The sequence below is a fragment of the Quercus robur genome, chromosome 4 (assembly GCF_932294415.1).
Source record: "Quercus robur chromosome 4, dhQueRobu3.1, whole genome shotgun sequence".
NCBI classification, from domain to species: Eukaryota; Viridiplantae; Streptophyta; class Magnoliopsida; order Fagales; family Fagaceae; genus Quercus; species Quercus robur.
This window is the reverse complement of record NC_065537.1, coordinates 72,126,391-72,151,669: the sequence shown is the minus strand read 5'-3', so window position 1 is coordinate 72,151,669 and position 25,279 is coordinate 72,126,391. Positions and strand designations below refer to the sequence as shown.

General features: G+C 35.3%; 1 protein-coding gene across 1 annotated transcript; it reads right to left on the bottom strand.

The window, feature by feature from the left end:
- Positions 1 to 6,447: 6,447 nt before the first annotated feature.
- Positions 6,448 to 12,020, bottom strand: LOC126722537 (E3 ubiquitin-protein ligase ORTHRUS 2-like). Its single transcript, XM_050425690.1, has 9 exons — positions 11,574 to 12,020; positions 9,538 to 10,070; positions 8,676 to 8,801; positions 8,223 to 8,322; positions 8,039 to 8,100; positions 7,836 to 7,938; positions 7,467 to 7,611; positions 7,107 to 7,324; positions 6,448 to 6,804 (listed from the first exon to the last, which is right to left on the bottom strand). Exons 1-9 carry the CDS (start codon positions 12,018 to 12,020, stop codon positions 6,448 to 6,450), a joined length of 2,091 nt encoding a protein of 696 aa, XP_050281647.1.
- Positions 12,021 to 25,279: the final 13,259 nt, after the last annotated feature.

Genomic DNA, 25,279 nt, shown 5'->3' with positions numbered 1-25,279 from the left:
TGTGTTGTAGGATTCCTACTCTGTGCACCATTTGGTTCATAATCAGCTCATTTAGCTGCGGTGAATCAAGCCTAGTCCTTTAAAACAATAAGTAAGAGGGCCCAGGGTCCTTATTTCTACTTGGGCCTGGGTGTTGTCCAAAAGGACCCTCACAAATAGTAAATAACTTGACATTAACATGAAATTTGACATGTATTTTAAGAAAATAAAGAACATACAAATTAACATTTAAATTTTCAAAATATATAACCATGTTTTTTTTTTTTTTAAACGAAAATATGTAACCATGTTAATTTGTTTAGTGAGAGTTGTAATCTTAGGTTATAGCTTAGTTTGTAGTCAAACTTTTCATTAAACTTTGATCCCCTTAACAATATATTAGGTCCTTACAAGCAAAAAGAAAAAGCCCAAGAAAATTTTTATGGAACTAAAATTTTGAAAAAGATGTAATTTGCAACATTGATAATAAGACTATCATGCAAAGATTTCAAAATAAGAAAATTCAAAAAGAAAATTGTAAGACTTTATGTCTTTGTGTGCATGTATATGTGTTTTTTTTTAATGGTCAATATATGAAGTTCTATTTTTATTAAATTTATATAATTTAATTTTCTTAATGACCACCCTGAAAAAAATTCTTAAAGCCGCCAATGATGGTATCAAAGTAGAAGATTTTGAGTTCGATTCCTGGCTTTACTCTCCCATTTAAAATGTTAAATTCCCACTTGTTGGGCCCCTACTTATTAAGGGGGAAATTTAGGCCCACAAGTGAGGGGGAGTGTTAGACTTATGGTTAAGTGATTAATTCACAATTTCCTAATAGTTTAAGCTTTTGAAACAATCGATAATGTAATACTGTTATCCAGTCACTATCACACTATGCACACTCGGTGTGCTATATAGGCAATTGGTCTCCATAACTTTATTTATAGCAATACCCTAGTTGAGAAAGGTGTCTTGGTACTTAATTAGATCTCTAATTATGTTAAAGTTGTGATCAGTGTACTATATTAAAAAAAAAAAAATTAATGAGTACTCTTAGAGTATTTATTAGAAAATTCCAAATGAGTGATGAACATAAAGTCCCATGTCTCCATTGCCTATTCTAATTATCCACAAAGATCATTGGGTCAAGTTCTGCAATTTTGAGCTTCGAAATCCAAAATCGACTTTGGGTCTGTTTGGATTGGACTTATTTTTGCTGAAACTGAAAACTGAAAACACTGTAGCAAAATAATTTTTAAATGTGTGAATAGTGCCATGGGACCCATTTTTAATATTTTTTTTTTCTGAATAAAGTGGTTGTGGGTCCTATGAATAGTACTGCTACAATGTATGAACAATACTGCTACAGTGCTGCTACAGTGATAATTGTCCCTAGTCTAAAGCAAAACATGTGAAGTGAAAAAAAAAAGAAAAAAGAAAAGAAAAGAACGAATGCAGATGCAGATGCAGCTTTCAGCCCAATCCAAACAGCACCTTTATTACTCCGGGACTTTCAAATGATTTTTTTATTTTTTATTATTATTATTATTATTATTTTTTTATTTTGAGAAACCCGGGGCTTTCAAATGTTGGTACTGGAAATTGGCAAAGACTAGTGTTATAAAGGCTTAGTAGTTAGTAATGTTATCGATGCCCACAATTTTAATATAATCAATGAACAAAAATTTTACTAAAATATATGGTTGTAATAAAAATAAGTGGATTTATTCTCATAATTATATTGACCATTAAATTCAATAATGCGGTTTATTAGTCAATACGAATATGTAGCAGTATGATTGGTTTTAATAGGGGAATCTAAGGTTTTAGTCTTTCAAGCTATTTTATAACCTAATTATTCGCCTAATATGTGTAGTCCACAATCCCTCACACACCACCACACCCAATAATTACAATGTGGAATTCCTCGAAGGGCTCTTACACCAATTAATCAAGATCCTAGCTATTTCACCTATCCCATAGGTTAAATTAAATCATCTTCAAGAGGAAATACAATAATAACGGCCAAAGAATGACCCATTGTCAAGAATTCCAGTCTTGACACCTTCAGTAAGTCTAGGTCTAAATGTGTATGTACTTCGTCAACCATCCACCTTGTGATTTTATTAAAACTCAACCTCCAATAATAGGAAAAAAAATCAATGAAACCTCCATTGGCTGTCTCGTTACTCCAAACAATTTAATCCCCTCAATGTATACTCTGGGACTTTCAGATGGTGGTATTGGAAGCTGGCAAAGAGCCTAAGGGTATGTTTGGTTGGGTGGATTTTAGGGAGGATGGAAAAAAAAGAGTGGAAAATAGGAGAGAAAATGAGTAGAAAGGGTGTTTGGTTGAGAGGGGGAGGGGGAAGAGAAAAGTGGTGGGACCCAAAAGTTTTCTCTCCTCCCCCTTTAAAATACAATCTCTCCAAATTGGAGAGAAAATTGGAGTGAAAAGTCGGAAAAATATTTGGACAAAACTGTCCCCACCTCTTTTAATGTTTCTGGCTCTCTCTCTCTCTCTTTCTTTTTTTTAATTTTTAATTTTTAATTTTTTTTATGGTAATGCTGGCTTTTTATTTTTATTTATTTTTTATTTTTCTTTATTTGGTTTTGTCAGATGTGGTGAGTTCTTCTTCTTTTCCTTCTTTTTAAATTATTTATTTATTTATTATTTTTTAAGAAAACACTTTTGGATGATTTCTTATGCTATTTTTTGAAATGCTCACTTTTATCTATACACAATTTAAAAAAAAAGTATAATGTATTACTTTTTGTTTTATTTAAGAGGGACATGATGGTAGACTTATACAAACCTTATTTTCAACTAAATCAAAAAGTTTTCTACCCCTCCACTTTTCCACCCTCTCAACCAAACACAAATAAGGAAAATTAAAAACTTTTCTATCCTCCCACTTTTCCATTTTTCCTCTATTTTTTATCGTCTCACTTTTCCATACTCCCTACCAAATGGACCTTAAGACTAGTATTCTAAAGACTTGGTAATGTCATCGCTGCCCAGACTAATAGCCCATCTGATGGGTCTTAGCTGTGTTGAGTTGTAGCAAGTTTATGGGCCTTTGTTTTCTCTATACATCAAAGCCCAACTGGGCGTCATTTAATTAAGCTTGGGCTTCAAAATAATGCAGTAAAATCAAAGTGGACCGAAATGGACTTTGAGAACAAAACAAGATAGAAGTGGATTGGATGGACCGAAATAAACCAAACTGGATCGAATTGGACCTAACAAATCGAATGGACCAAAGAGGACTGAAATGGACTGTAATGTATTGATATGTTACGTTGAGCATAATAACAATAAATGCTACATTTCAGTTTTTTAATATTATATAAATATAAATGTCCATTGATATTTTATATAAGATTAGCTCAAAAATGCAAAAATGCACACAACTTTCCTTTGTTATTTATCTATTTTATTGTAACGTTTTATTTTTCCCCATAACTAAAACTAAAGAAGATTTTATTTTGACATAACACAGAATAGATACAAAGATCTGCCATTATATTTATACCCCACACTCCAAATAGCCTAACTCTTGTAGTCAATTTTCTTTTAAAGATCTACCACACAATGAAAGCATGTCTCAGTATAGCTAGTGAAACCAAACAAATTTACACCATGGAACTTCTGATTTTATATTTGAATGGCATTACATGATTCTGCAGCAGTAAACTTCTCTGTTCTGGACATGACCCACAGAAGCTGCTATTGATCGCCAATTTTCATGAAACACAATTACTTTTTCTCCCTACAGCTGATTCGATCATATAGGCTTTCGCCAATTCCAAGCTCCATTTTTCAAAACACTTTCCACCTTAGCCTCCAGTGAACTGGTAGCATGATATGGCTTGTACCCATATTTATCATTCAAGATGCCATATGGTTGCCAACCATCATACCACAAAAACGCTTGTAATCCTTTTCCAGTGGCAAACTTAATATAATACCTGGCCTCATTCCTGAGCTTAAGAGTCTCCTCCAGCCCCAGGAGCTATCATGGGATACTTCGATACATCGAAAAGTCTAGCTTATGAGATTGCACCAAAGCTACCCAGATTCATCGATCAAACATTTGCAAATAGATTACAAATATGCTTAAGGCAAGTTACCTTACTCCAAATTTCTATCCCTATCCAATCCACCCTCCTTGACCATCCATATTGGTGGAGCAATAAATGTAGCAATATGATTTCATAAAAAACTATTTTATCTCTTTTACATTCTTACTTTACAAAATACCTAACATCAGTGGCCTTATTTTAGCTTTTAAAATAATATAAACAACACAATAAAATATATATATCTATTTTATTACATATGAGCTATAATGTGAACATGTGAATGAGCTACACCAAATAATAATATAAAGTAATGTGAACACGTGAAAAATAATACAAAGTAGTGTGAACATATGAATAAAATAATTTTTTTTAACATATGCTGTGCATTATAACTGTGGAGCCAAATTATTTGGATGAGCGACACCAAATAATAATATAAAGCAATTAATGTGAACACGTGAAAAATAATACAAAGTAATGTGAACATATGAATAAAATAATTTTTTTTAACATAAGCTGTGCACTATAACTGTGGAGCCAAATTATTTGGTTTTGGCTCCATCAATGTAGGCATAGTTTTATATTTAGTGGTGCTAAAAATGTGCAAAAAATAGTAATATGACTTTTTAGCACCACCCCTTATCACCACCAATTATAATGCTTACACGTTCCTATGCCACCTTAGCACAAGCTACACCTTTAACAGAATCTCTCCATAATAATTTAAAAAAGATTTCCTCAACAGTTCTTATAACTTGCTTAGGAAAAATAAAGATACCAGCCAAAAATCTTGATTACTATGCAGAACTGATTGAAGCTACTGTAACCTCCCAGAAAATGAAATGTGCTTAGCAGTCTAAGAGCTCACCCTAGTTGTGAATCTCTCAATTAGAGGGTTACAATCTCTATAGCTCACCCAACCAAGTATCAGAGACACACCTAGGTACCTCATAGGGAGATTACCCTCCTTATATTACAGTGCTTCTAAAATCTGGTCACTAAGGCCAGTTGATAAACCTGCACAAAAGTCCTCACTTTTCTGCTCATTAGATTCCAGGCCAAATATCAACTTGAACTCATCCAATGCTTTTCTAATCAAAATTTTATAGGAGGTAGATCAGAAGCAATGAATATCATAAGATCATCAGCAAACCACAAATTGATAAGCTTTAACTGTGCACACTTTGGATGGTACATTGGTGCTTAAATTTCTAAGAAGGTCTCTCTTCTTTAGCAACTAAGTTGAAACCTCCATGGCTGATACAACAAATAAGGGGACGAGGGATCCCCCTCTTTAAGCCCTTTTCCCTCTCCAAAATAGCCTGCTAGTCCCCAATAATAGCCACAGAAAACTCTGGTGATGTGGTACATTCCCTCACCCAACCAACAAACTTTGGAGGAAAACCCACAGCACAAAGACATTGCAGAATAAAAGGCCATTCTACGGAACCAGAAGCCTTTCTAAACTTTACCTTTATGGTACACCTACCTCTGAACCACCTCCACTCAGTCTCACACCCACCTACTGCCTACCCTTGTCCCTCTATTATCTTCTTTGCCTACAAAATTTGTGTTTAGGACTATTGCATAATGTTCATTTTTTTTTCTTTTTTTTCAATTTGTCCTTGTACCCTGGTTGAGTCAGAGTATAAGCATTTTCTATGCTGAATGAGGCATGCAATAGAATATCTGTTGAATCTAATGTTGTATGAAGAAAATGTATGGGGTTCAGAATATCTTCTTTTTTCTTCATCTTTTTGATCTTGAAGATTATATATATTAACAAGCCAGCAACATTTAGGGGCTGTGCTTGTTACATGTTAACCACTTACTCATACAGATTATACTGCACCATAACATTATATAAATGCCTGAAGAATGTGAATGGCTCCACACTCAATATCTTACTCGCAGGTGGAGTTTGTTTGCTTTCCATTTTTATTTTTTTTGCCCTTTTTTCAGCAAAAGTTTAAAATTATATCATACCTGATCCCACCTAAACCGAACCCCCAAGGGACAAACTTGTGTAATAATCCTTTTTAATTGTTGTCAACAACAGATCAAAGTCAAATTGAATGGTTGGACATCCCACATGAGATAGCATTTGGGCGCATCAACTCCTGGTCTATGAGGAATTGATGACTTTTAATATAATATTTTTTAATTTTGATTCCGGGATGATCAAATATAAAGGACTTCTGAGAAAATAGATAAATCGACATAATTCAAATTCTATTGATAAAAAATGTATTTTTAAGGATAACCTTATTAATGCATTGAACTGAAATCTACTAGGTGAATGAGTTTTTAGAGCTGGTAAAAAAAAACTATATGAAGGATGAAGCTTTCATTGTCCAAAGCAAACTTGATGGTCCGTTAAGCTTTGCTCTCTGCAACAGGATCTTGTAATTCTTCACCGGCAGCTTTTTCAGGTTCTGAAGGATCAACGCCATTTTTTCCATCATCAAGTTGCTTACAGGATGTACTGCCCTTCTTTCTACCACGTTTTTGTGCACATTTGCCACTGGTCTTTTTCAGCTTTTCTGTTTGATGGATTTCACTTTCAATCTGATCTTTCAAGTTATTTTCTTTGGCTTCCTCCACAATTTCATTACTCACATCGACTCCTTTTGCCTTCTCATGGATGCCATCAGCTTCTTCTTTTGACTCCTTATTTTCCTTTGCAATTTCGCGTTGTAGTGATTCTATCACCTCCATCAGTTCTCTGTTAACCTGTGACAGAAACTTGATGATCATCAATAAGATCCTGCAACTCCTTGCAATTTCAATCAAGAATGCAACCACCACAAGAGATGGATCACAAAATGTGGACTGTTCTAGTAATAATAGTTTTAGTAACAAACAACTAAAACTCATTCTGAATGTCACATGGCTTGTCTCAACCAATTAAATATAAGATCCATCTCCTAGTGTTCTTATTGGATGCTTTTGTAATCAACACACAAACATCACATGCATGCACGTAAGTTGAGCCTCAACGCAATGCCCAGTTAATATCTGCGTGCCTATCATACCTGGGGGTTCTGAAGAAACTCAGCTATGTCATTTGAACACGAAGGGCATTTCATGATGTTCTTTTGTGCTCGTAATGTTCGTCTGCCTTCACATGTCCTCTGTCTCACTAAGCTTTGACCAGCAAAGGCACCCTCTAGGCAGCTTTTGCAAAAGTTATGAGCACAAGGGGTAGTAAGTGGAGAAGTCATCACCTTCTTGCAAATGTAGCAGCTACACTCTGCTCGGTCAATTACACAAAAGCACAATTTTACTTTGTAGATAGAACAATATAGTGAGGTAAGAGAAGCTGACAATGACTACATGAAAATTAGGGAGGAACATTCAGCTTGTAAACATGTAAATTAGACAAGAATAGAAACCTTTTAGAAGTTTCTCTTTTACAGACTTATTTTGTGCTTGCCGTTTAACTTTCTTCGTTCTCTTCCCTTCTTCCGAACGTCCATAATTGGTCCGCTTTCTACTACATGGTGGAGGTTTCTTCCACATCCAGCAACCTTTTTCCTCCTGAGAATCCAATTGGAACATTTTAGGACATTTGAAAATCAATAACTCACAACTAAGTTACAAACCATAAGAACACAAAAGGAAGATTTTAGAGACTCCTAGGAAGCCATATTGTTTACTTAGATAAAACTGTATAGATATCATGGATGGCAGAAGGAAAGAAGAAATGCAATCAATGGAGAAAGAACCCTCTTTGAACACATGAAGTAAGAGCATTAGCTTACATCATAGTCCCAAGATGGAGATTCCTTCCTTTCGGTTATGTCAATTGCAACATTCAACTCCTCAATGACGGGCAGTGGTCTTGGACGGTCTCCATGAACATCACTGTTGATTTCATGTCACATACACAAAGTTACAAATCCACAAACACTGAGAGAGAGAGAGAGAGAGAGAGAGAGAGAGAGGTATGATGGAAATAACAAACCTTGTCCATGGGGCAGGAGCATTGTCACATCTAACAAAAAGATATCTACACACCTTAAATCCCTAATACAACAAACACTCATCAGTAAACAAGTTCACCAAGAACACAGCCCCAACTGGTTATCCCAGTGGTGGGTTTTTTTTTTTTTTTTTTTTTTTTTTTTTAACAATAACAAGCATCTTACTTTAATCCCAGTTTTCCGCCAGCATTTCTCAACTCTGTAAATCCCATCATAACGTAACCTTTGTTCAGGGGCATAAGAAGAGCGTTTCTCCTTGTGAGACCTACTTGACCCAAAAAAAAAAAAGGAGAGATAAATAGTACCTCATAAAATAAAATAATCTTCACCAAGGAACTGATCATAAACAATATTGACAATTCCTAGTCAGTAGTAAACAAAATTTTGACAAGTAACAAGGGTTGACCCGACCTTATAGGGAACTTTTTGCAAAGAGAAAATACATCACTAACTGCCTATTTAGGGAAAACACAATATTCATTTTGTATATGCTACCAAAAGTCATTGGTTGAAACTATGATTATTTTGACTTAGAATCACACAGACTTATACCAATTACAGTCCCAGATGCAGTTGCATACTATTAAAAATATCATAAAGTTCATTAACACGACTCACCTCACCACACGAACAGGATAACCCATCCGGCAACTAAGTCGTAATGCCTCATTAGAATTTTCAAACTGCTGATCAAAAGAATGTTCCTTGTTTGTGCGTTTATTGCCACTAAGGTCCCTTCCACCACTGCATTAGAAGAAGGGAAGGGTTGGGATAATAAGAAAATGATCAATCACATGTATAAGACCTAAGGCTAGACAATCAACCATCCTAACTTGACAATTTTAATTTCAACTAATATAACCAAGTTACTATCATTTATATATGTGACCGAACTATGAAAATTTTTAATCATAGACAAACAAACAACTCCAAACAGATACAATAAACTTACTGAATTGAGGAAGTTAAAAGCTTACTTAGCTGAAATTGAATATTTTTTGTTGAAAGTACTAAAGATAAAACTAAAATCTAATTGAAATAGTACAACGGAACTTATGAATATTAACAAAAAGTATAATGGGACACATGGATAATAGCAAATATAAGCTGAATAGTAGCAAAAATAAATTAAGCATGTGTTTGGATTGGGATTATAAATGAAAATAATTTCACTATTCAGTTTATTTTTACTACTATTCATAGGTCCCACTGCATTTTTTGGCACTATTCATGAACTCCACTATATTGTTTCAACTAATTTTGATCTTTATTTACAGTACTTTTAACAATAATTTTTCAGTTTCAGTAAAATAAGCGGTATTTAAACACACCCTAAATAGTAAAAAAAACTGTATTTTTCAGCCAATGCTAAACGCAACCTAAGAATACACTTCAACTCATTAAATTTTCTTGTGAAAAGCAAGCCAGTAGTAAAACTAGAATTCAAGTACAAATGCCATTGGTACAGACAAGAATATACCTCCCTGTGTATAGGAACCATTCGCCATGATCCTCATCATCTTCATAGCCCCCAGAGAGGGTAACTGATTGGGCACCATGCTTTGACTGCCCAGCAATACCTGAAATATGAGGATTGTGTACACCCCATTGCCTACATTCAAATCTATTTTCCCAAGTCTCCCCTACCAGCACACCTTGATTTCTTATCGGATCATTTTCTGGGAGAATTGGCCCAAAATGATCCATAGGTGTAGTCACAAATATTTTTCCACTAGCTGCATTAGCATTTCCCCGTTTTACTGATCGTTCAGTCGAAAATGCCTTATCCGGGCGATCTTCGTTACGGATAACAGGATGATCCCTTGAGGTCCCAACTTCAGCATTGGCTTTCGCCATCTTTGCCATTCTAATGACAGTGACAAGTGTAGAGTTTATCAGAGGAAGTCTTGCCATCTTTGGTGGGATTTCCTTGCGACAATTCGCACAGTTGCGTTTGCCTTGCCCTATCCATTTTGTGAAACACTTCAGGCAGAAGTTGTGACCACAAGGAGTCTAAAAAAGAAAAAGAAGGAAACCTTGAGATCATTAGCGTGCACCAAATACAGAAACATCCATCAAAACCATTTCATTTTTACTTTAACCTAAACACATGAATGAAGGAATTAATTCATCACCAGCAGACATTTAGGGAAAGAAATGATGTAAAACCATAATGCTGAATTCAAATATAAGTAATTTTAGGAAAATTATAAATTTTACTACATGTACTTTACATTTTCTTATTTATTTATTGATAGAAAAGCTACATAGACTATACATATCAATGTAAATACAAAATAATAATAATAATAATAAACATATTTATTATGTTGATGATACAACACTAATTACATTCATTGAGATATTAATTTATATAGTTTTTGTAATAAAACCAGCAATACCGTTAGCTTATTTTTATAGGTAGTAGAACTAATAATATTGTTAATATTCTTTTGGGAATAATTCTTAAGTACTCTCGGAGTACTATAAATGGTACATCATTCTCTTACATTCATGGTAAGGTCCACTTATTAAATTTATAGTAAGGTCCATTATGAATGTAAGAAGAGGGAATACTATTTTGTAATACTCCGGGAGTACCTTAGTATTTTCCTCTTTTAGAGGTAGTAAAACTAGTAATATAATTACATTTTTTTTCTCATTTTTATAGATAGTTAATACTAGTAATACCGTTTGTTCAAAAAAATAAAAACTAGTAATACCATTAGCAACTTCATCAACACTAATTACATTTATTGACATGTTAGTTTATAAAGTTTTCGTAATAAATATTGTTAGCATTTTTTTTATAAGTGATAAAACTAGTAATGTTGTTAATATTCTTTTGGAGGTAGTAAAACTGATAATATCGTTGGCATTTTTTTTCCCTTTATATAAATAGTAAATTCGGTAATACTGTTAGCATTTCTTTATAGGTAGTGCAACCGGTATTACCGTTAGAATTTTTTTTATAAATAATAAAACTGGTAATACCGTTAGCATTTCTTTTTTAATGGATTTTAAAACCGGTAATACCGTTAGTATTTCTTTTTTAATAGGTATTAAAACTGGTAATACCGTTAGCATTTTTCTTTAAATATGACATCATTATTATGAAAGGCAATCTAGAATCTAGATTTGATTCATTCTTGAACATTTAGTGGATATAGCATTATGATTGCTTATAAAACTTGATTCTAAAAATAAACATCAAAATATGAAAGAGCCTTAGCCTAGTAAAATCCATTTAAAATTGGGGTTTCCTAAGTTTTGAATCATTTCTATTCTAAACAGTGCCCATAAACAAAAGTAAACACGTTTTACCACAGAATTTGTCAAAAGTATACATGCATGTACGCTATGAATTCTTTTGGTTTAATGAGCAAAATAACCAAAAATAGATGATCAAGCATGTGCAATAAGACTAGTGAAAAATTAAAATAGAATTCTGACTAAGAAGTGCGTGCAATGAGACCAGTAAAAAATTAAAATAGAATTATGAGTATATGTACTAACCGACACAGGTCTTTCCAGTAATTGCATGCAGAAGGAACAGTTCAGACCATCGAGAATACTGAGGAGGTTGTCATCACCATTAGTCACCTCCTTATGATCCGAAGGTCCCGCGTCTTTACACAGCAGCTGCTGCCTTCTCTTAGCCTTCTCACGTTCAGTCAACGACGAGTCTGACTCGATCGCGCAAATCGCGGCGATAAGGCCACCGGAACTCGACGATTCTCCGGCGCCGGAGACAGGAGCCGGGTTTGCAGAGAGCAGAGAACAATCAGGGCAGTCCCATTGCAGAGTATCGGCTAAGGAGTTGGGACGAACAGAGAGGCACGCGACGTGCCACGGCGTGGCACATGTCTTGCACGCGAGAGATTCCTCTGCTGTGGGCTTGTTCTTGCAAGCCATGCAAGTGCCTTCACCATCACAAGGAAGGTCGTAAACTTGTTGAGCCATTTGGATTTGCGAATGTTTGGACTTCGGGATTTTCAGGCTTGAGTTAGTGTGGGATTTTGTGGGAGGAGAAGCAGGTATTTGTAGGAAAGTAGAGTAGGAGAGTAGGAGCGTTTTTGTTTTTTGGATAGACTTTGAAAAAATTCACTTTTCCCTCTACTTTCTTTTTCATCCATAAATGGGAAATTTTCCTAGCATGGCAATTGGGTGAAAAGGTGCAGCTTAGCTCACTCACCAGTAGTGCATGCATGTACTCCAAATGTTAGTGTGTAATATGGGAGGTTACAAACCTGGGATTAAATTAGTTTCCATTAATGTTTGGATTCCATATTCAATTATAAAATTTTATACATGATTTTTTTTTTTTAATTATAATTGATATTTACTAATTTATAAAATAGCAAATAACAAAGTTTAGCTACAAATTAGTTGTAGTTTAAGGTTATCTTACTCAATATCTTTTCATAGGAAATGAATTTTGACAAATCTACTATTGGATTATATCTTCTTCTTATACTCTTCATGCTTGTAAAATTTCTAGAAATTTAAAAATTAATAACTATGTCATCAATAAATTGTTTAAATTGTAAATTTTTCTATTTTAAAATTATGCATAAAATATAAACTTATAGATTATTTAGTAAATAATGTTCAATTGACATTAAAAGTATAAAGAACATGCAATTCAACGGTTAGATTTTCAAAATATATAATAATATTTATTTTATTAAGTAAGGTTGTAACCTTAGGATACAACCAATTTTGTAACTAAACTTTGTCTATTATAAAATTGATTATATATCACAACTTAATCTATTGGTTCTTTATTATTATTTTTAAATCAATGAAAACTAACTAATTATAAGGCTTGCCTTTCAAAAGAACCCTTCTCAATTAATAAAAACTAACTAATAATCGCTACGATTTTCAAAAGAGCTGAACTTGACTTTAAATATTTAAAGAGACCTAATAAAGTAGGTAATGTTAGTTTGATAATCTGAACTTTTTTTTTTTTTTTGGAGAAATAATTAGAACATACTGCTAACTCCGCAACTCGAATTCTTTTCCCCCTAAACCCTCAAGCACAAAGTGGTTGGGGAGATGACCATTCAGCTACAAGGCATTTTGACTGATAATCTGAACTTCTTTTAATAGAAGTAGTTTTTTTTTTTTTTTTTTTTTTTTTTTTTTTTTAATTTAATTTAATTTAATTTTTTATCGCGAGTTCGGTTTCTGTCTTGTGCTCTTATATATTGATCAATATGTTTCGCGCATCTAAACATAGATAAAGCATGTCCATTTCACATTCATGCAAAGGTATGTAGACTAACGTCATGTCTTTTGATCTCATAATTCTCATTGTCCTTCCTTTTTGGTTTTCTTAAGCACTTGAGGAACACAAATCTTCTGTAGCATTTTTTAAATTCCACTTTATATTCTATTAATCAAAATTTGTCATGTATTTTTTTGACTTTCCTTGTAAAATAAAATAAAAAGCTTAAAATGGTATGAAGAAATCAATCCCTTTCCCATAGCATACTATGATTGATAGAACATAAAAAAATTAAAAAAAAAAAAGAAAAAAAAAAAGAGAAAAATTACGTTAATATTTGATTCTCAGTTTTTCAAGTAAGACATAAAAATTTCATTCCTTTTTTAGAAACAAACATAGACACACACATGGGAGAGGGGAAGGTTAAAAAAGAAAAAAAGAAAAAAAAGAATCAAACTTTATTATTATTTTCATTACTATTCTTCTTATTATTATTGAGATAGTAGAAGCTATTTTTCTTGAAGATGCTTTCAAGTATTAGATTGCACATCTAGCATTTATATGATTTTTAAACGTCACATGCATGCATGGTTGTTAAACTCGGACTGACTTGACCATTCTAACTGGAAACTCGGCACCTAAACCAATTCAGGTGATTAAATGGACCATTGATGCATAAGGCTCGGTCAACTTCGGCAGGTTTGTGGTGACCTATGTAATCCATATAGGTTTTATCACCCAGTTGGGTTTGTGAAATTTGTAAAATTACGTCTATAAGTCTATTTTATTGATCTATTTACTATTTAATGTGTAATAATATGGTAATTTAAAGAGGAAAAAACTTAAAGAATTAAAAAAAATGTTCTTCTTTGTTTTTCTACCCACCTTCAAGGCTCTCATCCTATCAAAAGACTACTTTGTTATTGTGAACCTTGATTTTGAATTATAATGGCCAATTGGGCAGTTTAATTTAGGCATATGCCAATTTTTTAAGTTTACATATTTATGTTATAATTTCTCAAACTTATTTTTATATATATTTATTTTTAAATTTTTTTTATTTGACCTTGTGGTTTGACCAGTGACCCACTGGTTGAATCATTGACCAGCTACCCGCTTACTCCAACATGACAACCCAACACAAAACCAATCACAAACATCATAAGTTCAATGCTTACAAGTATTGAAATCGAATAAAGGAACACAATTGTTACTAATCAACAAGTTTCATTCACATTTACAAGAAATTAAAAACACTCCCAATATGTATTTAAACCACCTTATAACACCATGCAAGCCACCCGCTTGCTCCAACACAACAACTCACCACAAAGCCAATTTCCAATATCACAAGTATGTATAGAGTTTTATAAGTTTTTAACTAGAATTTACTTACTTTGCTCAAGCTAAGTTTACAACTTTAAGAAAAAATTCAAAGTTAACTTGTGTTCTTCACCTTGTTCCTCACAATTTCTTCAGCAACAAAAGAGAGAGAGAGTTGGAGATAAAAGAAAGATAACTTTTAGTTAGCTTTAGCCCGCATACAAAAGAAAAAAAAAAAGAAACTTTTAGTTTACTAAGAAATGGATAACCCACCAAAGAAAAAATCTCAACCAAAATTAGCTCCCTACTTAAGCTTAAGCACAAACAAAACCAATAACAAACACATAATAACCAAAGGGAGTATAGAAAAGAAAAACATAAAAAGACCCACGAATAATCTTACCTTTATGATTATATATGACCAGTGTCCAGTTCTTGTTCACAACAACATTTGAGATCACTTCACTTGTGTCTGTTTCAAAACAAAGTGCTGGGTTTGGCTCTATCTAAAGACTAAACTCAAAAGTAGTTAAGAAAAACAAGGAATGTGGGATATGATACTAAATAACTTAGACAAAGAAACACTCATCTCTTTTTATTCTCAAACCACAATCCCACCTCCCAACTCAGATCAGACTAGGGGGAATTGGGATATGATCTCTTAATTCATTATCATTGATTCAGCCAAGAATGCAATTATAAATCATGAACAAAACATAATTGCACCTTAAAAAGAGATATTGCCAATAACAAAGAAGAAAGCATAGCCACCGTTAAAGGTTGAGAGTCAATTATCTGAGAATCAAGACTCAATTTCATGTTTTAATTAGCATTTTCATTGGTCAAGAAAGTAAATATAGATGATACTCTTTGTACATCTTAACTGGGGAAAAATAGAAGCATTTTATAGATTCACATATTAACCATGTATGCATAAGAAACTCACCTTATTTGGATCTTGAAATTCTTTAAAAGGGACAACTTCTAGTACTTAATTCATGACCATGACAATCATTAGATAAAGAGAAATAATTACATAATGCACAAGCTCACAAGTTTACAACCATATAAGATCAATGAAAATTCTAACAAACAACCTATAATTCATTAGTTAAATTTCACTTTGCTGAGAGATCCTTTATTAAATTGCCTCCCTAAAAGGGGGTTCACTCTCCTTCTAGTACTTACAACAGCCCACAATTAACTAGTAAGAAAATTTAAAGTCACAGCCACACACAAAAAAAAAAATAAAAAAAAAAAAATAATAATAATAATAAAATTTGGGGAAAACAATGTTCTAATAATCAAACCTAGTTGTAGTGAGCTTTAATTCTAGTTGTAAAATGTGTACACGTTGGAAATACCATAGGTTCCACAAGTTTCCTGCAAAAATGAATGAAAATCAAGATATTACTTAAGATCATCATTACTCCTATTAATTTGTTTTACTACCCACTATATTGTTTCATCTTTCATGAATGAAGTATTATTACTTACCCAATAAAAATTGTTTCACTAGCCACTGCTTTATGAATCCGTTCATTAATTAAAACTTAAATGAATCCAGTAGCCACCAATAATGAATTACAGTAACACCACCCCTTGTTCAAAGTCTTACTATTCTCATTTGTTAAATCCTAATACCCAAAAACCTTCATAAATACATCTGTAACCCAGTTAGAATAGAAGAATAATTCAAATCAGCAACCACTTGCTAAGTGCTTGGAATAGGACAAAAACCATTACCAAGAAAACAAGTATAAGTTGTCAATAAACTCCAATACCCATTTTTATTTTTCTCTTGCAAAATGACAACCAAACAATTCTCTCCATTCTAACAAAATTGTCAAAGGGTACTACACAAATATAAATTTTAAACCATGTTGGACCTGACAATTTAACATAAACTCAATTAATCAACTATATAGCACAACATGTAACAAACTCAACTCTGAGGCATTTTGTCAAACATCAAGCAGATAAATTTGGACAACATAAAATGATTAGAGACCAGAAAAGAAAAATCCATTTCCATTAAATGAATGAAAACACAAAAATCATAACAAATCCAGCCATGGCAATAATGAAAAAGCAAAAGAGAGAGAGACCAGTTAGAGAGAAAGACCAAAGAAACTCACAGTCGCCGTGCCGGATGAAGCGTCGCCAACGATTGGCGAGCAATAGCGTCGCCGTTGAGCTTAATCGGTGACGGTCACGATTGGTGAGCTGAAGCGTCGCCGTTGAGCTTCATCGGCGACGGTGGGAGATGAAGCATCGCCCTTGAGCTCATCGGCGACGGTGGGAGATGAAGCGTCACCTTTGAGCTTCATCAGCGATGGTGGGAGATGAAGCATTGCCGTTGAGCTCATTGGCGACGGTGGGAGATGAAGCATCGCCCTTGAGCTCATCGGCGACGGTGGGAGATGAAGCGTCACCTTTGAGCTTCATCAGCGATGGTGGGAGATGAAGCATTGCCGTTGAGCTCATTGGCGACGGTGGGAGATGATAGGTTTTTTTTTTTTTTTTTTTTTTTAAAATTTTTTTTATGGGAGAGATGGTAGGTATTGAAATGGGGCTTATAGTGGTCTTTAGAGTATTGAAATGGGGCTAATAGGTATTGAAATGGGTTTGGGAGTATTTATAGTGGTCTTTAGTGATGAAATGTTTTCGTCGCTATTGCCCACTTCTAGCGACGAATTTCAGTTTCGTCACAAAAGGAGCCAGAATTTGTTAAGAAACCCTATTTTGTTAAGATTTTTAGCGACGAAATTCAAATTTCGTCACTAAAGAAACCATATTGACGAAATTCATATTTCGTCACTAAATCATACTTTTAGTGACGAATTGTGATTTCATCACTAAAAACATATAAGTGCAAAACTATTATTATTTTTAGTGACGAATTTTTTTCATCGCTAATTCTTCCTTATAGCGATGAAAGGATTTTCATCACTAATACTATCCACAGCAATACCTACAGTGACGAAATATTTCATCACTAAAAATTTTAACTTTTAGCGACGAAATATTTTGTCGCTATAGATTAATTAAACTGGCACCAAAGTTTCCCTCCACTGGCGCCCATTTTTCAGATCACAATAGCGACGAAATTTATTTTTCGTCGCTAAATGTTATAATTGTTTTCATTATTAGTGACGAAATTCATATTTCGTCACTAAAGTTGTATTTTTAGTGACAAAAAATATTTCCTCACTAATTTTCGTCGCTAAAAATACATTTTGTTGTAGTGCTAGTAACCCAGCTCATAGATCGGATTAATGTTTGGGCTAGGTTTAATTTGGTTTCATGATTTATATTTAATAAAAAATAAAAAAAAACAAAGGAAATTAGAGGATTCAATGGAAGGTGATCTTCTCCTGCAAATTTAACTCTCTTTTTTTTTTTTTTTGGGTGGAAAATCACAAATATGACCTTTTGTTGCCAAAATTTATTTAGGATTTCTTTAGCTCGTCACTAATGAACTAATTTAATGTGGCCAAGTAAGATCTATCCAAATTGGTGTATGTAATGCATAATTTGATGTATCACACTACTAAAATTTTAAAATTCGTAAAATATCACATATATAAGTTGATTATTTCTTTATTAATATCTGAAAAATAATGAACTAATTTATAGAGACCTATCTGAAAGTTCAAAAACGTGTACAAAAACACTTTTGAACGTTTAGACCCCCAAAAACCAACTTAACCAACACAAGCAATATGTCAAACAACAAGTGTGCGGAAACTTAACATATGCTATAATATGAAATTGGTTAAACAACTATCTAAGCCATAACAAAATAAACCACAGCAGATAATGTAAAGGCAGAGATAGAGAGGAAGGAAGATGCAAACACAAAGATAACACCCGATGTGTTATCGAAGAGGAAACCGAAGACCTCGGCGAAAAACCTCTCCGCCGCCCTCCAAGCGGTAATCAATCCACTAGAAAATACAGTTGGGATACAAGGACAGCAATAGACCCTCCAAGCCTAATCTACCCAATGCACCTAAGCCCTCCAAGCTTCTTGCTCCAACGAGGTTGCGCCGAACCTTTTTCTTTTCTAGCTTCCCGGATTCCGCTACTACACCGTAGCATCAACCAATGAATATTGGCTCCTTCCTAACTGCTTCCCAGAACTCCAAACGACTGTCTCACAGAGATGATAATGGTGAGAACCAGGTTTGGTATAATGCCTCTCAAGGATTTGACAATGGAGAGGAAGAGAGTGAGGAATTTGATGAGACTCTAAGGTAGGGATTGTGTATGAAACAATCTTGTTTTTCTTTAGGGTTTCTCTCTCAAAATTCTCTCTGGAAGCTCTCCTTCAATCATGGGTTAAAGGGGTATTTATACTGGAGTGAAGAGGAATGTGAAACGTTAGGTTTTTCCAAAACAGGGGTGGCTCGCGGCTTGACCTCGCGGCTCGAACAAGTCGCGAGATCCAGTCGCGAGTTAACCGTATGGCCAGTTGTCCTGTTTTGTCCTGTAGTGCTCCAGCTAGCATGACTGTTCATCTTCCAGCATGCTTGGCACGTGTACATCTTCTGGCGGGTTGAAGCCGCGAGTCCACCCGCGAGTCCCAGCCGCGACACTCTGTTTTCTTGCACACTCTTGAGCAATCTTCACTCTATCTCACTCACTACCCTTACAACAATCCCACCTAAATACAGGGTTACTAAATGCTGAATTACAAGCAAATTTGGCACGGAATAAAGCCAATTAGATGGTTGAATAAATTCAACCTTACAATCTCCCCCTTTGGCTATTCCGTGACAAAACCCTAAAACAGACTCTAGACTTAACATGTGAGTTGGGAACAGTTGAACAAAACTCACTCACACCTAACTCTAGAAGCTGTGAAGCACTTGAATCATATGAACATAAACTCTTGAAACACAACAATACACCATGATCATTGTAAGCAGAAAATTATAAATGCATATGAAACAGGCAATATGAGATCAAGCAGAGATGGAGTGAATAAACAAACCATGGCTTGATCAACCAAGTGAACACCACAAGGTAGTGATCACAGTGCTCATTCACACTTGGAATGAACACAAGGACATACAAGTTAACAAGCACAAGGCAAGACACTTGTATGCTCAACACTCAACCAATGCATAGCACACAGGGCATATGCATCTAGGAACAATCCTACAAGGGCACAAGAGTGACAGTACATAAACCAAAATGCATAACATTTAGATTAAAGTACTGATTTCAAACATAGCATAAAGGCTGCACTAAAGCAAGGTACATACCATAAAGCCTACAAACTATGCATAAACCATAAACCCTAAAAGCTTACAAAAGCATATGGGTACAAAACACAGAATATCCTGAATAACATCATCAAACATATATTAAAGTTTAAACCAAGAGTATAAGTTTAGAGTTAGAAACATCTATACACCAAAACAGTGTATCAAAACCATAAAAACACTAAAATACTCAAATCATAAACATATATAAACACATTACTCCCCCTCAACTAATTACTCCCCCTTAAGAGCTGCTTTTCTGCTTCTTAATCATCAATGAACTTCTCCCCCTTTTTGACAGGAATTGCCAAAGGGTCACTGGTCATGCTGAGTTGTGAAGCTGTCAAGTTTAGCAGCCAAGCAATCGATCTGGTCTTGCATGGCTCTCATCCTGTCAGAATGCTCAGTTTGGACTGTCCTGATCCCATCAAGCCTTTCCAGAATGATCTGGAAAGCATCTGGAGGTGCATCTGCAGAAGTTGAAGCTCTAGACCTCTTGCCACTCCTCCTTGGTGTTGAGGTGGATGCATGCCCTGCTGCCTCTGCATCAGTCTCCATTGGGACTTCCTCTCCTTCATCACCTTCATCTTCTTCTCCTGGAAGCCTAACACTGATCCTTTTGCAGGTAAGTTTGTTAATTGCAGAGGGTGTGGACATGTGACTGATGTCTTGAGGAATTGGAACACCCTTCCTTCGAAATATCCTCATTAGGAGACTGGGAAAGATCAGTTTTGGTCTAGATGTTGTTCTTGTCTCATCCACAATGATGTCAAAGATGTGGGAACTTATATCTATGAAGTTCTTCTCTTTGAGATCCATCAGAAAAATTGCTCTAGCACAATTGATTGTGGTCAACTTCTTAATAGGATAAAGGTTAAACATCATGATTATGGTTAGAACCCTCATGTCCACTGGAAAGGCAGTGGTATTCAAACACTTCCCTTCTCTCTGCCCACCTATCCTCTGTTGAACTGTTTCAATAGAGACACTCCTATCCTTGAAATTGATAAACTCCTCATCATCCAAACCCTCAAGCCCTAGTACATCATCTATGACATGTGCATCCAAAATGAATTCTTTCCCTCTAACCCAGCAATTTAACTCATTCTCCTTTATCACAGCATTTGAATAAAATTCCCTAATCAGGGGTTCACACACCAAAGGGAAATCACTCAAAAGTTTGTCCCATCCTCTTCCTTCAAAACAACTGGGAATAAAAGTTTGTCTTAAATCCTCCAAATCTACAAACCTTTCTTGAATAATTCCTCAATTCAGGAAGTTATCCTTATATCTCTCAAAGTGATGGACAGACCTAAACAGTTTGGAATCCATTTTTAATCTCTTGTCAGCCTTCTTTGCAGTAGATTTCTTCTTCTGAGGTGAGGGAGCCATCTGTGAACAATCAGAAAAGGCCACAACAACATATAGCAATATATGTGCATAACCAGTCAGAACCATGTAATAGACAGAGAGAGATATCAACCATACAAATGAACTTCAAAAACTTAGACAACAAGCTATTTAGTTCAAACATATGGAAAAACCAAGCTTAGGATAGGAAACACATGAACAACATGGTGAAACTATCCTCAAGGCAGATAAATGACATTGAGACAGATGGAAGAAATGATATGACACACAAACAGTATATTGAGCCTAACAGTAGCTTCCCACAGATTAACACACTAAAACATGCAAATCTAGCACAGTAAAACTCACATCCTCAGAACGAACCAATAGAAATCACTCAACAGCTCAAAGATCAGATTGGAATAAAATAAACACTTAGCTAAGCACAAGATGAAGAGCAATAAGCATATGACAATCATTTAACACAAACTATAGCAACAGCATCCACAAGCTAAGCAAGAACAAGGAGCAGAGACCGAAACACAAACCCATTTCCAAAAACACAATCATATGCGAAAAATCAAGAGTAACAGCACAAAATCAAGTAGAAAAGAGTGAAAAACAGAAAACCCATACCTGTAACTTGACGATTTTGAGCTACAAGAGTGCAATACTAGAGATTGGAAAAGAGAGCACGGAGTGTTTGGGAGGGAGAGAGTTTAGAGAGAAGATGAACAGTCACAAAAATTCGAGGGAAAAACTGAAAAAGTTTAAAAACTGCTCCTGTTTCTGCAAAACACGCGATTTTCGCGACTGGATTAAGTCGCCACACAGTCGCCAGATCAAGCCGCCAAAGCACACAAGAACAAAATTTTGAAAAATTTTTCTAAGTGTTTTTCGCGACTGGAAGGTCTACCCGCGAGTGAGTCGCGAGCTGAGCCGCGAAAATCTCTGAGTGATCCTCGCGACTGGACCTTCCACTCGCGAACAAGTCGCCAAACATGACCAGCGAAGATGCGACTGAGGCTCGCGACTTGACATACCCGCGACTGAGCCGCCAAAACAGGGCAAAACTGTATTTTTGAAATTTTCAGATTTTTTTCCAACAAAACACTTTCCAAAAACACCTAAAACACTAAAAAATCTTTTTGTTCTTGAATTAACAAAGATTGAGCATGTGAAAACACATTTTATCAAGTACATTCACATAAATGGATATGGCATTTATTGAACATAAACTTGTGTGTTGTGTGTGGATATCAACAATGAGATAGTCCTTTGTCTAATGTGAAGCTTCAATGATCAATTCAACCAAGGCATACACAATTAGCACTAGATCATGTGACCAATCTCAATTATAGAAATATGAATATATGACCTCCCACACAACTTGATAACATAACTTGGAGCTTTTCATTTGACTCCACTTTCAAACATAACATTTGATCTTTTTGATCTTTTTGAGACAATCATCTCTCATTGTGAGAGGGATATGTAACATTTCTCTTTGAAGAACAGGCCTTTGGCCTTTTTTGAATGAAATTTCACTTTTAATATAAGGTCGCTTACCCTTTTTCCTAGTCAAATACTAGAATGTGCGACAGGCTTTTGCAGCTCAATATCTCTTTTCATTTGGAGATTTACATTTGGTGAGCTCTTTTTAGCAAAACAAAAATAAAAAGTGGGAAGATATATAGACACAAGTCTATGCATGTCTCAAGATCAACATAACCATTCACTAATCATTCATGACAAGGTTGAAGATCTATTTACAACAATCACATAGATTTCAAGATTTTTCCCTTAGAGATATGAGTGCATAAAAACAAGCAATGCTCGAAAATGCACAAAGCCATTAGCACGAAGGTACAAGGCAAAATGAGTTTTAAGACAAAACTCAACAAAGTCAATCAAGCTTTTTGATTTTCAAATTTTTATGTAATTTTTGGATTTTTGACTCAAGAAACAAAAAGATTGATAAAACACAATTAAGAAATATTCACAAGAAGAATAATCAAACAACCAAAGTCAAAAACAACAAGCATACCACACAAACAAAGTCACAAAGCATAGGAAGTATTAATGCATGGACATGTTGTAATGCTTATGCATGAGTACCCCTTTTCACCCACACGTCACTTGCGTTTGGGGTGATTTCCTTAAAGGATTGGGTACGGGAGTTAGGGCTTTCAAACCTTCGTGAGAAGCTTTCCAAGCAGTTGGTGAATGCACCAATCATCTTCATCACGTTCATCATTCCGGGATCTCCATTTTGCTCTCTAGGTTGATCACCTGCCCAAGTTCTCCTATCAATTCTTGGTCCTCCTGACCTTTGAGGAGTTGCACTGTTCTTTGCTCTCAGCTTTTGGCAATTTGGTCGAGTGTGCCCTTGAAGTCCGCAATAATGGCACACATACATTCCTCTAGGACCTCTTTGTGGTCGTGGACGTGACTTGGCACGAGATTCAGACCTGCCCACAGTCTGATTACGATGATTCAGCATCCGTTGGTCCACCACATTCTTCTTCTCTTCCACCTCGAGCTTCACACCAGTAGGATCAGCTACAACTGGATCTTTGGCCTTCACAAACTTCACTTCTTTAGTGACATGTCCAGTTGAGCTACTTCCTCCGGTATATCCCAGTCCGGATTTGTCTGAAAAGCTCTTTTGAGAAGATATAACATCATCTAGCTTCTTGGTGGTGACCCTCTCTATTTTAGCATTTGCTTGCATCACCTCGTTCTCAAGAAATCTCACTTTAGTGTAAGCTTCGGACAGCTCACCATTCAGGGTTTCAATCTCGCATTTGGCCTCCCTATACCGGATTAGGAGACTTTTGTAGTCCTCCTCAGCCTTCTTCATCTTTCTCACAGCAACCTTGGCTACCCTTGTGTATTCACCTGACTTCTCCAAGAGTGAGTTGTAATTTTCTTGAAGAGTTGCTGTGCTTTCTTCTTCTTCAGCTTCTGATTCTTCAACAATTCCTAGTGATTCATCATCACTATGTTCTCCAAGGTCTTGAACAAGCAAACTCAACTCATCCGAAGACTCGACATGAGCAACAGTCATGAAAGCTGAATAGTTTCCTTCTCCATCACAGCTCTCTTCAGATTCTGAGTCAGACGAATCTGAGTCACTTAAGGTTGTGGCATACACTTTGCCTTTCGATTTCAAATAGTTCGGGCATTCCTTCTTAAAGTGTCCATGCCCGTTGCATTCAAAACAAGTGACACCTTGTGTGGATTGGGATTCTTTTCCATCTTTCTTATTGAAATCCCTCTTCTCCCTTCCAGAATTTTGGAATTTTCTCTTATCATCAAATTTTCCATTGTTTTTAAATTTCAAAAACTTTCTGAAATTTTTAACAAGATAGGCTACATCTTTGTCAACCACATCTTCTCCCGATGAGCCTTGATCTTCCACCTTCTCATTAATGGTCTTTAGAGCAAGGGATTTACTCTTCCGTTGATTGGGCAGCGACATCTCATAAGTCTGTAGAGAACCAACCAGCTCCTGTACCTTGATGTCGTCAAGATCCTTGCTCTCTTCAATGGCTGTCACTTTAGCACGAAAACTTTCTGGCAATGATCGAAGGATCTTCCTCACAATCTTTGAGTCCTCCATTTTCTCCCCCAAGTTAAACTTACTGACAACCACTTCATTTAGTTTCCCATAGAAAGAGTCGAAAGACTCATCCTCACTCATCTTAAGCTCCTCAAACCGAGTGGTCAGCATTTGTAACTTGGTATCTTTCACTTTCTTCGTGCCTTCATAAGTCGTTTCCAGAATCTCCCATGCATCTTTGGCAATGGTAATGTGAGAAATCCTGTGAAATTCATCTGGAGACACACCACAGAAAATAGCATTTAGTGCTTTACTGTTAGCATTAGATGCAGCAAGGGCTGCCTTATCCCATGTGGATTTGGCTGCCTCAGGTTTGGTCTAACCCATCTCAACAGCATCCCACACGGATTCATCAATAGAGCATAGAAAAGCTCTCATACGAACCTTCCAAAACGCATAATTACTTCCATCAAAATAT

Bases quoted from the DNA above. Each gene is read 5' to 3' on its own strand.
- LOC126722537 (XM_050425690.1), bottom strand. From the start codon at position 12,020: ATGGCTCAACAAGTTTACGACCTTCCTTGTGATGGTGAAGGCACTTGC. The intron at 10,071-11,573 runs GTTAGTACATAT...TTTCTTTTTTAG, and splicing joins TACTGGAAAGACCTGTGTCG to ACTCCTTGTGGTCACAACTT. The intron at 8,101-8,222 runs GTAAGATGCTTG...TTGTTGTATTAG, and splicing joins GGCGGAAAACTGGGATTAAA to GGATTTAAGGTGTGTAGATA.